General features: G+C 42.9%; 1 protein-coding gene across 7 annotated transcripts in view; it reads left to right on the forward strand.

Annotated features, from left to right (window-relative positions):
• SUDS3 (SDS3 homolog, SIN3A corepressor complex component) overlaps positions 1-12,199 on the forward strand; it is a 34,868-nt gene that overhangs the window by 22,004 nt on the left and 665 nt on the right. For 6 of the 7 annotated variants that reach the window (XM_044930155.2, XM_044930156.2, XM_044930158.2 and 3 more), the window contains 2 exons: positions 6,314-6,398; positions 9,419-9,504. In XM_044930155.2, coding sequence (XP_044786090.1) covers positions 6,314-6,398; positions 9,419-9,504 — 171 coding nt within the window. Of the gene's footprint in view, positions 1-6,313; positions 6,399-9,418; positions 11,822-12,199 lie in introns of those variants that run through there. The other variant, XM_006074245.4, reaches the window with a different exon arrangement.

Raw genomic sequence — 12,199 nt, forward strand, 5'->3', positions numbered from 1 at the left:
AAACCTTCAGGCCACCATTGAGGTCATTGGGAAGGAAATAGCAAAACAATATGAAAAACCTTATTCATGCATTTGCTCTTTTTGTAAAGGTTTCCTACTGTTTGCTCTGTGACTGGGCATCTGCTAGGTGTCAAGTCACCTGGACCCTGCCACCTTTTCTTTAAATTCTCAATTTCTCCTTTTATTCATTGCCCACATGTAGGCATACTGTTGCTCAGGGTAAGTCATGGCAGGCATGTTTTCATGCTGCCTTTCTACTTGTTTGTATGGAGAATGTTTCTCTGGGTTATTGTAGGGTCTCTGTAATTGCCATTTATAATGGTTATATAATGTTTTGAGTTTCAGTATTTAAACCAAAATTCAAAAATTAGTTATGATTATTTTGAATGTTTTGAGGTTTCGTTAAAAAAAAAAAAAAGCCCCAACGTTAAATGCCTGAAGTTGGTAAAAATGCCCAGAGACCTAGTGGTGCCTGAAGTAAATCAGTTCGCCCGTAAGGGTACAGTGAGTTAATCACCCAGTAGAGGATGAAGGCTGGGTCTGTCTGTGAGCCTGACCCTGGTGACTTCTGCCCCTGTCATTTGATTCTTCTGTGTCCTTCTAAAAGGCCAGTTGTCTTGTTTCCTAGGGTTGCTTGTCAGAACACAGCACCACTAGATGGCAGGCCCCGACAACTCAACACATCAAGGGGCAAAATAAGATGAAAAATGTTTCTAATAATGAAAACCAAATAACCTTTAAAGATCAAGCCCACACATAAGAACCATCTTCAAAGATGATGAGATTTATCACTAACATCTTTACGAATCTGTGAGTCTTAAAGCCCTGTGATATTTCAGATGATGTTCATTTTGTCATTGCGTCACTTTCTGTCTTCCTTCTCCTAAGGCTTAGTCCTCAGATTTACGAGATATGAAAAGGCAGTAAAATAAAATTCTTTGTTTTTCTAAAGAAAGGATCCACAGTGATGGGGGTTTCACAGTATAGACCGTGGTCAGGTGGGATGTGTCCAACCACCTAAACATTAGGAAGGAATTTCACTGTCTTTCTCCCAGTGGCAGCAGAGATCTTTCAAGTGTCTGGAAGCATCTGATAATTTCAGTGACTTTCAGGTTGCTTACTCTGTTGTTAAGTATGATGACTGTTGTTTTCTGCATTCTTTGTGTTCCTTTTCTGTGGCCTTGCCAGTTAGAGTTCACATCACATCTGCTGAGAGAGGGCCCCTCCCTTTCCGCTGGATCTGGAAAGTGTGTTTGCCGGAATCCTGGCTGGTACACTCCCAGTGCAGGACTGGCCTCTCATGTCTGACCAGGCTCCTGATGTTTGGCTCTGTGTCCTTGTCAGTTTGGAGGCTCTCATTCTTCCTTCTTTCTCAGTAATCCTGGCCTGTGACCGAGAGGTCATCTGAATTGCTTTCTGCTCTTGCCAGTGGCGTGAAGTATTTTTGTGAAACAGTATTTCTGGCAAAACACATTTCATTGAGTTTTAAATGATCTCAGCACAATGAGTGTGATTTGGGCTGCCCATCTTGGCTTGAACGCTTATTTATCAGGCTACGTTTCACTTGGGAAGATGAGCATCTGCCCTTGCCTCTGGGTACACTGCTTTTAAGATATTTTATGTCCTGCTGGAGGTTTTCCTCACATTTTGATTTGTACTAATGACCCTCCTTAGAAAGCACTGTGAAAGTAGCTGAGATTTTAAGGTGACTCACTGATGGTGCCTGTGCTGGGGGACTGTATTTTCTCCCCTCACTTTAAATCTGGGGTTGCTAAAGTGAATCCAGTGAAATCAACCACTTGCACGGGTGGATTTAACCCTCCGGCCTGGCTGTTACTAATAACTCAAAGCAGTGACTCTTTTTTTATTTTTAATTGGAGGATAATTGCTTTACAGTGTTGTGTTGATTTCTGCTGTACAGCACCTTGTATCAGCTATAAGTGTATGTATATCCCCTCCCTCTTGAGCCTCCCACCCACCCCCACCTCCCCAGCAGTGCCTCTTTACAGCTGGAATTGGGACTCCTTGCAGTCCTGTGGTTGTAACATGGCAGTCGTTTTTTGGGGGAAATAAAACATTAATATCAGGATTCCCAGGAGGATACAAAATTAAATTAATTCTACCCCTTCTCTGCCCCACTTTTTGACCCACCTTCTAAAGAAATTGCTTTCTTCAATAATAGTAGTTGTGGTTCTAGTTCATTGGGTTTAATAGTAGAGGCAAAACTTTAGGGACTTAATTGTAGAAATTCCCCCAGGTCAGAATTTCCATTAGTAATAGAGTCAATTTGATGTTTGGGGCTTCTTCTCTGAGGCTATTTAAAATATTTTTTCATCAGAGATGAGTTGTAGCTTATCAAACAAGTTAATTGGTTTTTTTAAAAAAAAGGATACATTTTTACTAATTTAACTCAATTTTTGTTGCTTTTTTTTAAAACATTTTTTGAACATATTTTGAATTTTCTGCTATTTTTTTAATAAGTATTTAGAATTAGCAAGTAAATTTGTATGGTAAGGTTGCCATATACTTTATGGTTTCATCTTGGAAACTTAACCCTCCTATCACCCACTATGTATGAGCACTTTAATTTCCGAGGACTTGTTTTTTCCCAGAGAATTTGGGTAATTAGTAGATTTGATATCCAGGGATAATGGTTCCCCAGGACCACTTTGTGATGGGAGAGAACCCCCCAGAGGTCCCAGAGCCTCGGCTTCAGAAGGACTTGGGAGTCAGCTCTTCTGTGGAGCACACAGTAGGCACAAGAGCATGTGAGCAGTGGTGGGCATTCAAGCCACCAAGGTTCAGTGACCCCAGAGCAGGCAGATTTGAGAGGTGGCCGGTTACGTAAGTCCTAGACCGCTTCTCAGGCTTACCAGACCAGATTGCATTTACTCCTGATATCTACTTTAAAGCCAGGCTGGTGTGTTGGCATTTGGATGCTGAGTGTATCGGAAGGAAGATACAGTGCATCCCAGGACAGCTGTTCTGACTATCTCCCAGAATTGCCTTTAACAGATATTAAGACATAATTTTTAACATTAAGTTTTCTTCTTACCATTTTTTGGTTATTTTGGTATTTTTCAGTATTGTGGCTTATAAGAAAGTACAGCATACTTTTTAATACAAGTAATGGGGCTTCCCTGGTGGTTCAGACAGTGAAGAGTCTGCCTGCAATACAAGAGACCCAGGTTTGATACCTGGGTCGGGAAGATCCCCTGGAGAAGGAAATGGCAATCCACTCTAGTATTCTTGCCTGGACAATTCCATGGACAGAGGAGCCTGGTGTCCTACAGTCCATGGGGTTACAAAGAGTCAGATATGACTCAGTGACTAATGCTTTCACACTTTGGTACCTATTTATTCTGAAAAGAAGAAAACCATGCAATGAAAGAAATATCATTCTTTTCTGAGGTTTTTATTTTATATTTTGGTGAAATTTTAATATATATTTAGTAGACATTTTAATATATAAGCTTACCTGTTTTTTTTCTGTGTATATGATACACACATAACACACATTATGTTGTGTTATGCGCCCAGGAACATAATGGATGTAGCTTTTTTCTTGACTTAGCAGTATATTGAGCACATTTCACACTAGTTATATACTTCTATACCACACCCACCCATGACCTTTCTTTATTAAAGTACTTAGAAAGTAGTATCAGGGTGACTTGAGGCTAGTTGCATGTTGTTTTGTGTTTTTTATCTCTTTAATAACTCATAATCCCCATAGAGTAGCTGTGAATAGTCTCCCCTTCTGTTTTTATTCTAACCATTACTCACAACTTTACCATTTACATGGGATGATTGGCTTAGATGTGGGAGGGAAACTCAAGTTTGAGTTTTGCCGTGAATCAGTTCACCCTTTCCTCATGTGCTGTAATATTAACATATTTAGAGTTCTGGAGGTCCCCTGACCCAGTTTACCAACTAATCCCTGGCCAAAAGCAACTTTAAAGCTGAGTGTCAACCAGTGTTGCTGTTCTAATTGACTCTATGATTCTATTTCTTTTCATAGTGTTCTCAGGAAATAAATTGACTTGGAAGCTTGAGTTTTCAGCTCTAAGTAGCATGTTAAAGAATGCTTCAGTTCAGTTCAGTCGCTCAGTCATGTCCAACTCTTTACGACCCCGTGAATCACAACACGCCAGGCCTCCCTGTCCATCACCAACTCCCAGAGTTCACGCAGACTCATGTCCATTGAGTCAGTGATGCCATCCAGCCATCTCATCCTCTGTCGTCCCCTGCTCCTCCTGCCCACAATCCCTCCCAGCATCAGAGTCTTTTCCAATGAGTCAACTCTTCGCATGAGGTGGCCAAAGAACTGGAGTTTCAGCTTTAGCATCATTCCTTCCAAAGAAATCCCAGGGCTGATCTCCTTCAGAATGGACTGGTTGGATCTCCTGGTAGCCCAAGGGACCCACGAGAGTCTTCTCCAACACCACGGTTCAAAAGCGTCAATTCTTCGGCACTCAGCCTTCTTCACAGTCCAACTCTCACATCCATGCATGACCACTGGAAAAAACCATAGCCTTGACTAGACGGACCTTTGTTGGCAAAGTAATGTCTCTGCTTTTGAATATGCTATCTAGGTTGGTCATAACTTTTCTTCCAAGGAGTAAGCGTCTTTTAATTTCATAGCTGCAGTCACCATCTGCAGTGATTTTGGAGCCCCCAAAAATAAAGTCTGACACTGTTTCCACTGTTTACCCATCTATTTGCCATGAAGTGATGGGACCAGATGCCATGATCTTCGTTTTCTGAATGTTGAGCTTTAAGCCAACTTTTTCACTCTCCATTTTCACTTTCATCAAGAGGCTTTTAATTCCTCTTCACTTTCTACCATAAGGGTGGTGTCATCTGCATACCTGAGGTTATTGATATTTCTCCCGGCAATCTTGATTCCAGCTTGTGCTTCTTCCAGCCCAGCGTTTCTCATGATGTTCTCTGCATATATGTTAAATAAGCAGGGTGACAGTATACAGGCTTGATGTACTCCTTTTCCTATTTGGAACCAGTCTGTTGTTCCATGTCCAGTTCTAACTGTTGCTTCCTGAACTGCGTATAGGTTTCTCAAGAGGCAAGTCAGGTGGACAGGTATTCTCAACTCTTTCAGAATTTTCCACAGTTTATTGTGATCCACACAGTCAAAGGCTTTGGCATAGTCAATAAAGCAGAAATAGATATTTTTCTGGAACTCTCTTGCTTTTTCAATGATCCAGCGGATGTTGACAATTTGATCTCTAGTTCCTTTGCGTTTTCTAAAACCAGCTTAAACATCTGGAAGTTCACGGTTCACGTATTGCTGAAGCCTGGCTTGGAGAATTTTGAGCATTACTTTACTAGCATGTGAGATGAGTGCAATTGTGTGGTAGTTTTAGTATCCTTTGGCATTTCTTTTCTTTGGGATTGGAATGAAAACTGACTTATTCCAGTCCTGTGGCCACTGCTGAGTTTCCAAATTTGCTGACATATTGAGTGCAGCACTTTCACAGCATCATCTTTTGGGATTTGAAATAGCTCAGCTGGAATTCCATCAGCTCCACTAGTGAAGTGGGTCACATAGTCTTAAATAAAAAACTAAATACAGAGTTGGTTTTCCAGCCCTTTCCTTGGCCCCCTTTTCCACTCTGCAGTGAGACCAAGAATGTAGATTTTAGATGTAGAAGATTAGGAGATTGTCTAATCCAAGGATGGAAGCATTGAAATTAAACCTGAAATCCAGGCTGTTCCTCACATATAAATTAAGACTCCTTTAATTATATTTTTTGTTGTGGTATTTTTTTTTCTTCCCTCCTTTTCTTCATTTCTTTATTACTTTCTTAAATTTGTGCCAGTACTTACATACTTAAAATTTTTAAGAGGGTTAAGTGAAAGTGAAGTGAAAGTTGCTCAGTCATGTCTGACTCTTTGCAACCCCATGGACTATTCAGTCCATGGAATTCTCCAGCTCAGAATACTGGAGTGAGTAGCCTTTCCCTTCTCCAGGGGATCTTCTCAACCCAGGGATCAAACCCAGCTCTCCCATATTGCAGGTGGATTCTTTACCAGCGGAGCCACAAGGAAAGCCCTTATGTTAAATATTCTTACCAAAAAAGAAAAAAAAAGCTACAAAACTATAGTTATAATAAAGAGGGTGGGAAAGACTTTGGGAGGAGACATGTTTATGACTGGTGGTGATGATTTCATGGGTATGTACTTATCCTCAAACTCACTTATTTGTGTACATTAAATATGTACCACATTTCAGATGTCAATCATATCTCAAAAAGGTGGTTAAAAAAATAAGTGTATGTCTTGTTTCTGGCAGGTACCATAAGAGCCAAGCCATCTATCTGGAGTCGAAGGACAACCAGAAACTGAGCTGTGTGATCAGCTCTGTCGGGGCCAATGAAGTAAGGACTGAACTCCCTCACCCTTTAGGAATGCAAAGGGGGACAAACCTGCAATGCAAGTACCACCATGGAAGTACAGTGGAATCACTGTACCCACTATATTGTATGTGGGTTAGATTCGAAAGGTAGCACTTTCAGGCAGAAATTGCACATATTGCTCTTGAAAATCTCTTACTTTTGCATGATTACAGTATATGTGGGTTTGTATATTCCTTGTGATTGTGAACTCCCTACAGTGTAGTTGAGTTGGGCACCACTGAAATAGACTGCACGAAGGAACACAAGGCAAGTCGGTTTGCTGTCTGCACATTCAAATCATGCCACTTTTTAAGGAAATAGTCCACTGAGGATGGGACTTGCCTGTGGAGCCAGCTTGTCTTTGTTGTTCTCTCTCTCGAGCTCTTATGGGTACTCAGATTTGTTTCTCGCTCTGAGGATCTAACAAGGCACCTGGCACACAGTAAGTGCTCAGTAAATGGGTGGTGGTCTCTTCTGACCCACACACCACTCCTCGCCTGCTATCTCTCTAATCCTGCATGTCCTGTTGTGCTTCTGAGCAAGGAGATGCTAGGCTCATATCTTCAGGGACTGGTGTCCTCCAGTTACTCTTGTGGGATGGTGGCTGGTTGAAAGTCAGCTCAGAGGGTCTTGAGGCCGAGGACGATGGGACTGGTCTGTGAGTTCTCCTGCTGGCCCTTCATTAGCAGGCTGTCAGCAGTGTGTAACTGGGTATTGTTAGTAGTCAAAAAACAGTTTAAAACTTTAATAGCTGTTTTGGCTTGATCTTTTATCAGTCCACAAATGTCTGTAAAGAAATTGATTTTTATGTGTCTACCCTCCAACTTTTTCATGCCAGTGCACAGTAAATCTAATGAAGCTGGATTATAAAATAACTTAAGCCTATTCTGTTCTCCTAGCTTCCTGAATTGAAAATGCCCTCCAGTGTGACTAGTTTGCAGAATGATTGTTTACTTAGTAGTTATGGAGAGCCTACCAGATAAATGAATGTCATTTTTCTCTAGGCTTGGGATCTGTGTGTCATCCCAAGCCAAGTCAGAACAGGGCATCTCAGAAGCCTGCTGTTCCCTGGCAGTAGGCTTTGCAACTTCACAGCAGAGCACATGTGCCTGGCCCTATGGGCCACTGTACAAGGCACATGTGGCTTCCTGGTACCTGAACCTAACTTCAGAACCTGTGCTGTGACACCTCAGGACTTTCAGGAAAATAGAAATGCAAGTTAGGTGGGGTTTTTTTTTTTTTTTTTTCTTTTGAAGATTGTCTCCCTTTCACAGAGTATCAGCAAGATCTGACAAGGGAACAGTGAGACTGAGACATGTCTCCTGCAGGGGAGAAGCCTCAGTGCATTGGAGCCTTGCAACTCTGGCAATGGGGAAATTTTTCTCAATTCTTGGAAATATTTCCGCTCATTTTTTTAGGTCAAATCCTAAGCAACACTGAAGCTACTTGGCTGCTGCATAATTTGACTGTGGGCAGACTTGGTGCGTGGGTCGTGGGTCTGAGCATGTTGGTGACTGCCTGCTTGTTCAGCCCTCCTTGGAGTCAGCTTTCAGTTTAAAATGGTTCTACAAGGTCCTTTAGAAGCTTGGCTTCATGTGAGGTCTTTATGTTTAAACCAGTGTACTTGACTAAAGTCTTTGTGTTGTTAAATAATCACAGTAAGGAAATTGAGATGAAACTGAAAATATTCTGTGTGTGTCCCCCCACCCCCCAGTGGGTCAGATGGTAAAAAGTCTATCTGCAATGCAATCAGGAAGATCCCCTGGAGAAGGGAATGGCTACCCACTCCAGTATTCTTGCCTGGAAAATTCCATGGACTGAGGAGCCTGGCCGGCTACAGTCTGTAGTGTTACAAGGAGTTAGACGTGACTGAGTGACTTTTTTGAATAAGCTTTTTTAAAGCCTGAAAAATGAATGGGGGAAAGAGGAGAGAGATCTGTGAACTTGCACTTGCATATATGGTGAGATGCAGATCTTTAAAAGACTTACATTACACTTTTATCTCCATCTGATTGCATGTTAGGTACATGGTTGAGAGAACAGGTGAGAACAAGAGTGAGGCGCTGTGGTTGAGTAAGGAAGAGCAAGGGGCCTTGATGTTGTGTGCCAGGGCTTCCATCAGACAAGTGGACCCAGCCTTGCTCTTCTGTGACGTGGGGATGATGCCAGTACTTACTTCTGAGGGTTTTTCTGAGAATGAAGGAGCTCAGCTTGGTCATCACAGTGCCTGGCCCCCAGGAATTCCTCCCTCGGGGGGGTGGGTGATGGAGGGGTAGCCCTCCTTCCCCTCCCTGGCTGCAGGATGCTGTGTATTGAGTGCCCCTGGCAGCTCTGGCAGGCCCCCGCTGGAAGAGTTCTTTCTCAGTTCTGTGGAAGAATATACATGCCCTGTCCAGTGCCAGACATCTGACCGCATCTGTGGGAGAATGATACTGTCAGGAGGGAAGGACTGTCTTAAGCTAATTTTGCCTTCTCAGCATCCTTATTGGACTTTCACTCACTTACAGGCATTTTTTGTTGTTGTTAATTTTTCTATCCTTTCTTGTTATGACCATTAGCCTTAATTGCCAGGAAACTAGAGCTCTGGAAGGTTGTACCATGAAAGTCCCTTGGGTCAAGGAAAATATTTTCCTATTTGATTGGAAGTTTGTTTATCAATATGTGTGTCTTAATGTCTTAATTACGCTGTAATCAAACCAAACCAGAAAGAGTCCTTAAGATGGAGGCAGAAATGAGAAAGAAACTCAGGATCACTGTGCTTTCCATTTTTGTACTCAAAGTTGTAAAAGAGGTGACTGGAAGAAATGAGTTCAAGGGCGGATGCCTGCTGTCTGCAGTGGAGGCCAGAGGTTACGGAGGTGCCTCTGAAGGCCTCTTGGGTTGACAGGAAGAGGTTGCCAGCTGTCTGCTGGCACCTAGTTCATGCAGACATCCCTGTGCTTTGAAACATGTGTCCCTCAGTACTGCCTTCTCATCCTGTTCCTTTTCCTTCTCCCCCACAGATCTGGGTGAGGAAGACAAGCGATAGCACCAAGATGAGGATTTACCTGGGCCAGCTTCAGCGTGGGCTCTTTGTGATCCGCCGGAGGTCAGCGGCTTGATGTTCTCCAGTATTCTTCTTCCCTCGACCCTTTTTCTGGAATGGTTTTTGGTTTTGTCTTGTTTTCTTAATAGAAAATTTTTAACTTGGGAATGGCTCCTTGGCCTTGGCAGATGGAGAACACTGTGGTGGATTCTGCAAGGCACTCTCGTGGCCAGCCCCGTCCCGCCTTGCATCATTCTTTCCCTGCACCAACTTCTTCCAGTCGTCCGTCACCCTGAGACTGTTGTACTCTCTGGAGCATTGGGAGTTGGCTTTACCAATTTTTTTTTTTTTTTGCTTATGCTTTGTCTTTTTTTTTTTTTCCCCTCTTTTAAAGCCTCCTCTGAAGAGACAGCTCTCTGTATTATCTGTAGGTCTTTCTTCCATGGCGAGGAGCAGGAAGGGGTACCCTCTGCAATCCGTTTTCACCTTTTGAATCTGATCAGTGGATCACATAGGTCCCTTCCTTGTCGAGTGCAGTTCGCTGCTTCCCCAGAAGCTTGGGGCAGAGGTCCTAGCAGAAGAAGAGTCATTCTCCGGACTCTAAGCCTTCTTGGAGAAACGAATGTCTTGTGTTACGTCTGGTGTGTTCCATCCATTCCACCGGCTGAAAGACAGAAAAGTTTGCGTGAGAGATAACGTGCACTGCAGTAAACGGGGCTGGAGCAGGGAGAGTGTTTCATATTCATAAAGTGCTGAAGGTACTGATTTCAAATGTTGTTTAGACAAGTGGTTTATTCACACAGATTTATTCTAGCTCAGTCTGGAACACGAAGTGCTCATTTCAGAAATGTCAGTGTGTAGTTCACTGCTGTCTCCTGCTCCCAAGTAGATGAGGTGGTCCCTGCTGCCAGCTGATGATCTGGGTTGTCTGTGGTCTGTGGGGAGGTGAGATGGATGGTGGAGTCATCAGTGATCTGTACACTGTAACTCAGATCACACTCTTGTTGCTGATGCCAGTGTTTCACCTTGGCCCTTCCAAACCCATGAAACCTTGTCAGCTCCCAGGAGCTCTGGCCCAGGTTGGAGACAAAGAAGGCTGTGACCGCCATTAAACCCACAATCTCCCTAAATGAATCCTGATGAAACAGCCTGCCCTGCTCACGTTCCTTCACTGTCCAGATTGGACAGATGACTTATTGGCTGATTGTTTGCTTTAATATTCTTGTTGCCATCTTAAGATGTTAAAGTATTTGGGTCAAGTGTTAGCATCTCTGAGCAATCAGTAGACGTTATGTGTCCTAGGAAACCTTTGTAAGCAATTCCCTTGGTCTCAAGTGATTGTCTTCGTATTATCTCTTGATACACATGTCCCAAAGTAGGTTGTGGAGCTGTGAGGACAAGTAGATTACCTTCTCCAGAGTCCTGGCTTCAACAGAGACCAAACCTTAGTGACCCAAAGTAAAGGCTTGTACAGGTACATTTGAGTTTTAATTTATAATCCAGTTTTCCTCTCATTTTCTTATGGTTGTTGGAGTCTCATTTAGAAAACAGGATAAATGACGTCATTTATCAGAAGTTGCCTGGGCGTTTTGAGTTTCTTTACTGCCTTCCAGCCTCCCACGGTGATGATTTTTACAATAGTGAACCAGATCTGCACTAAACAGGGCCTTCACCTTTTATTTTTTCTTGGCAGCCTTTGCTGTAAGGGCGGCCCTCTCTTGGCTGAATTTTCGCTGTGGTGTGTGTCACCTCCCATAATATCAGGGAGCTCTTTGTTATCCCCTTGCACACTGCTGGAAATTTATTTAGATGTATTTTGTGTGTGTTGCCATCAAAGATGGTTTAAAAAAATTTTTTTTTTTGATGATTGTCTTATCTTCCTACCACTGCTCTAGAGTTTCTTTGGGGGAGTGGTGGTGGTAAGAATTGTATTGATAACAGTTTTTCAGCATTGAAGCAGCAGCATCTCGCCTTGTTTTCTGGCCTTGCCTGGTGGTTCCTTTGTGCTTTCATAAAAAGATTAGTGATTTGAAGACCAGGCACTTTAGCCTTTTCTCTTCTGTAAATTTGGAGAATGTTTGAGGCCACACTTCAGCATGGACTCTGCCACATCACTACCTTCTCCTCAGTATCCTCGCAGCCCTTCACAGTCATGATGTGGTGAGAATGGGGGAGACCATGTGGTCCACTTGAGATATGGCACAGTAAATTATATTCCTGATCCTGGTAGATTTGCTTTTTATTTAGTCACTCCAGAGGTGAAGAGTCAGTAGTTCTGCCCCTCAGATAGTCCCCTGTGGTTGGTGACCAGGGAGGGAAGAGCCCCCTTGTTAGGAGATAGAGGTGCTTTTATGATGGGCAAAGTCAAACAAGACAAGGAGAAAACAGATTCTGAGCTTCCTAGAATAAGAGGGGCCTGGCTTTAACCCAGGTGGTTATTGTTCTTCCAAAAGGCCTTTATCTCGTCAGGGCATGAGATAAATTCCCAGATTCAAACTATTTCCTGAAAGTGGTACTTGGATAAAGTTTGGTCCAGACAATTCCAATCAATAACCTATACATATGTTAATCTGATCAAGAACCTGTATGTGTGTTATTCAAGAAGCTGTATGTGTGTGATCCTGATCAAGAACCTGTCCACTTGTTTCGTTCGAGGCATCAGCCTCAAGTGTTGCCCTCAGTGTTTGCTGCGCGTGTGCCCTAATATTTATTTTACCTCCACCTAGGAGTTGTGTCTCCCTCTCTAAGCCAGTGTCCT

The sequence above is a fragment of the Bubalus bubalis genome, chromosome 17 (assembly GCF_019923935.1).
Source record: "Bubalus bubalis isolate 160015118507 breed Murrah chromosome 17, NDDB_SH_1, whole genome shotgun sequence".
NCBI lineage: Eukaryota > Metazoa > Chordata > Mammalia > Artiodactyla > Bovidae > Bubalus > Bubalus bubalis.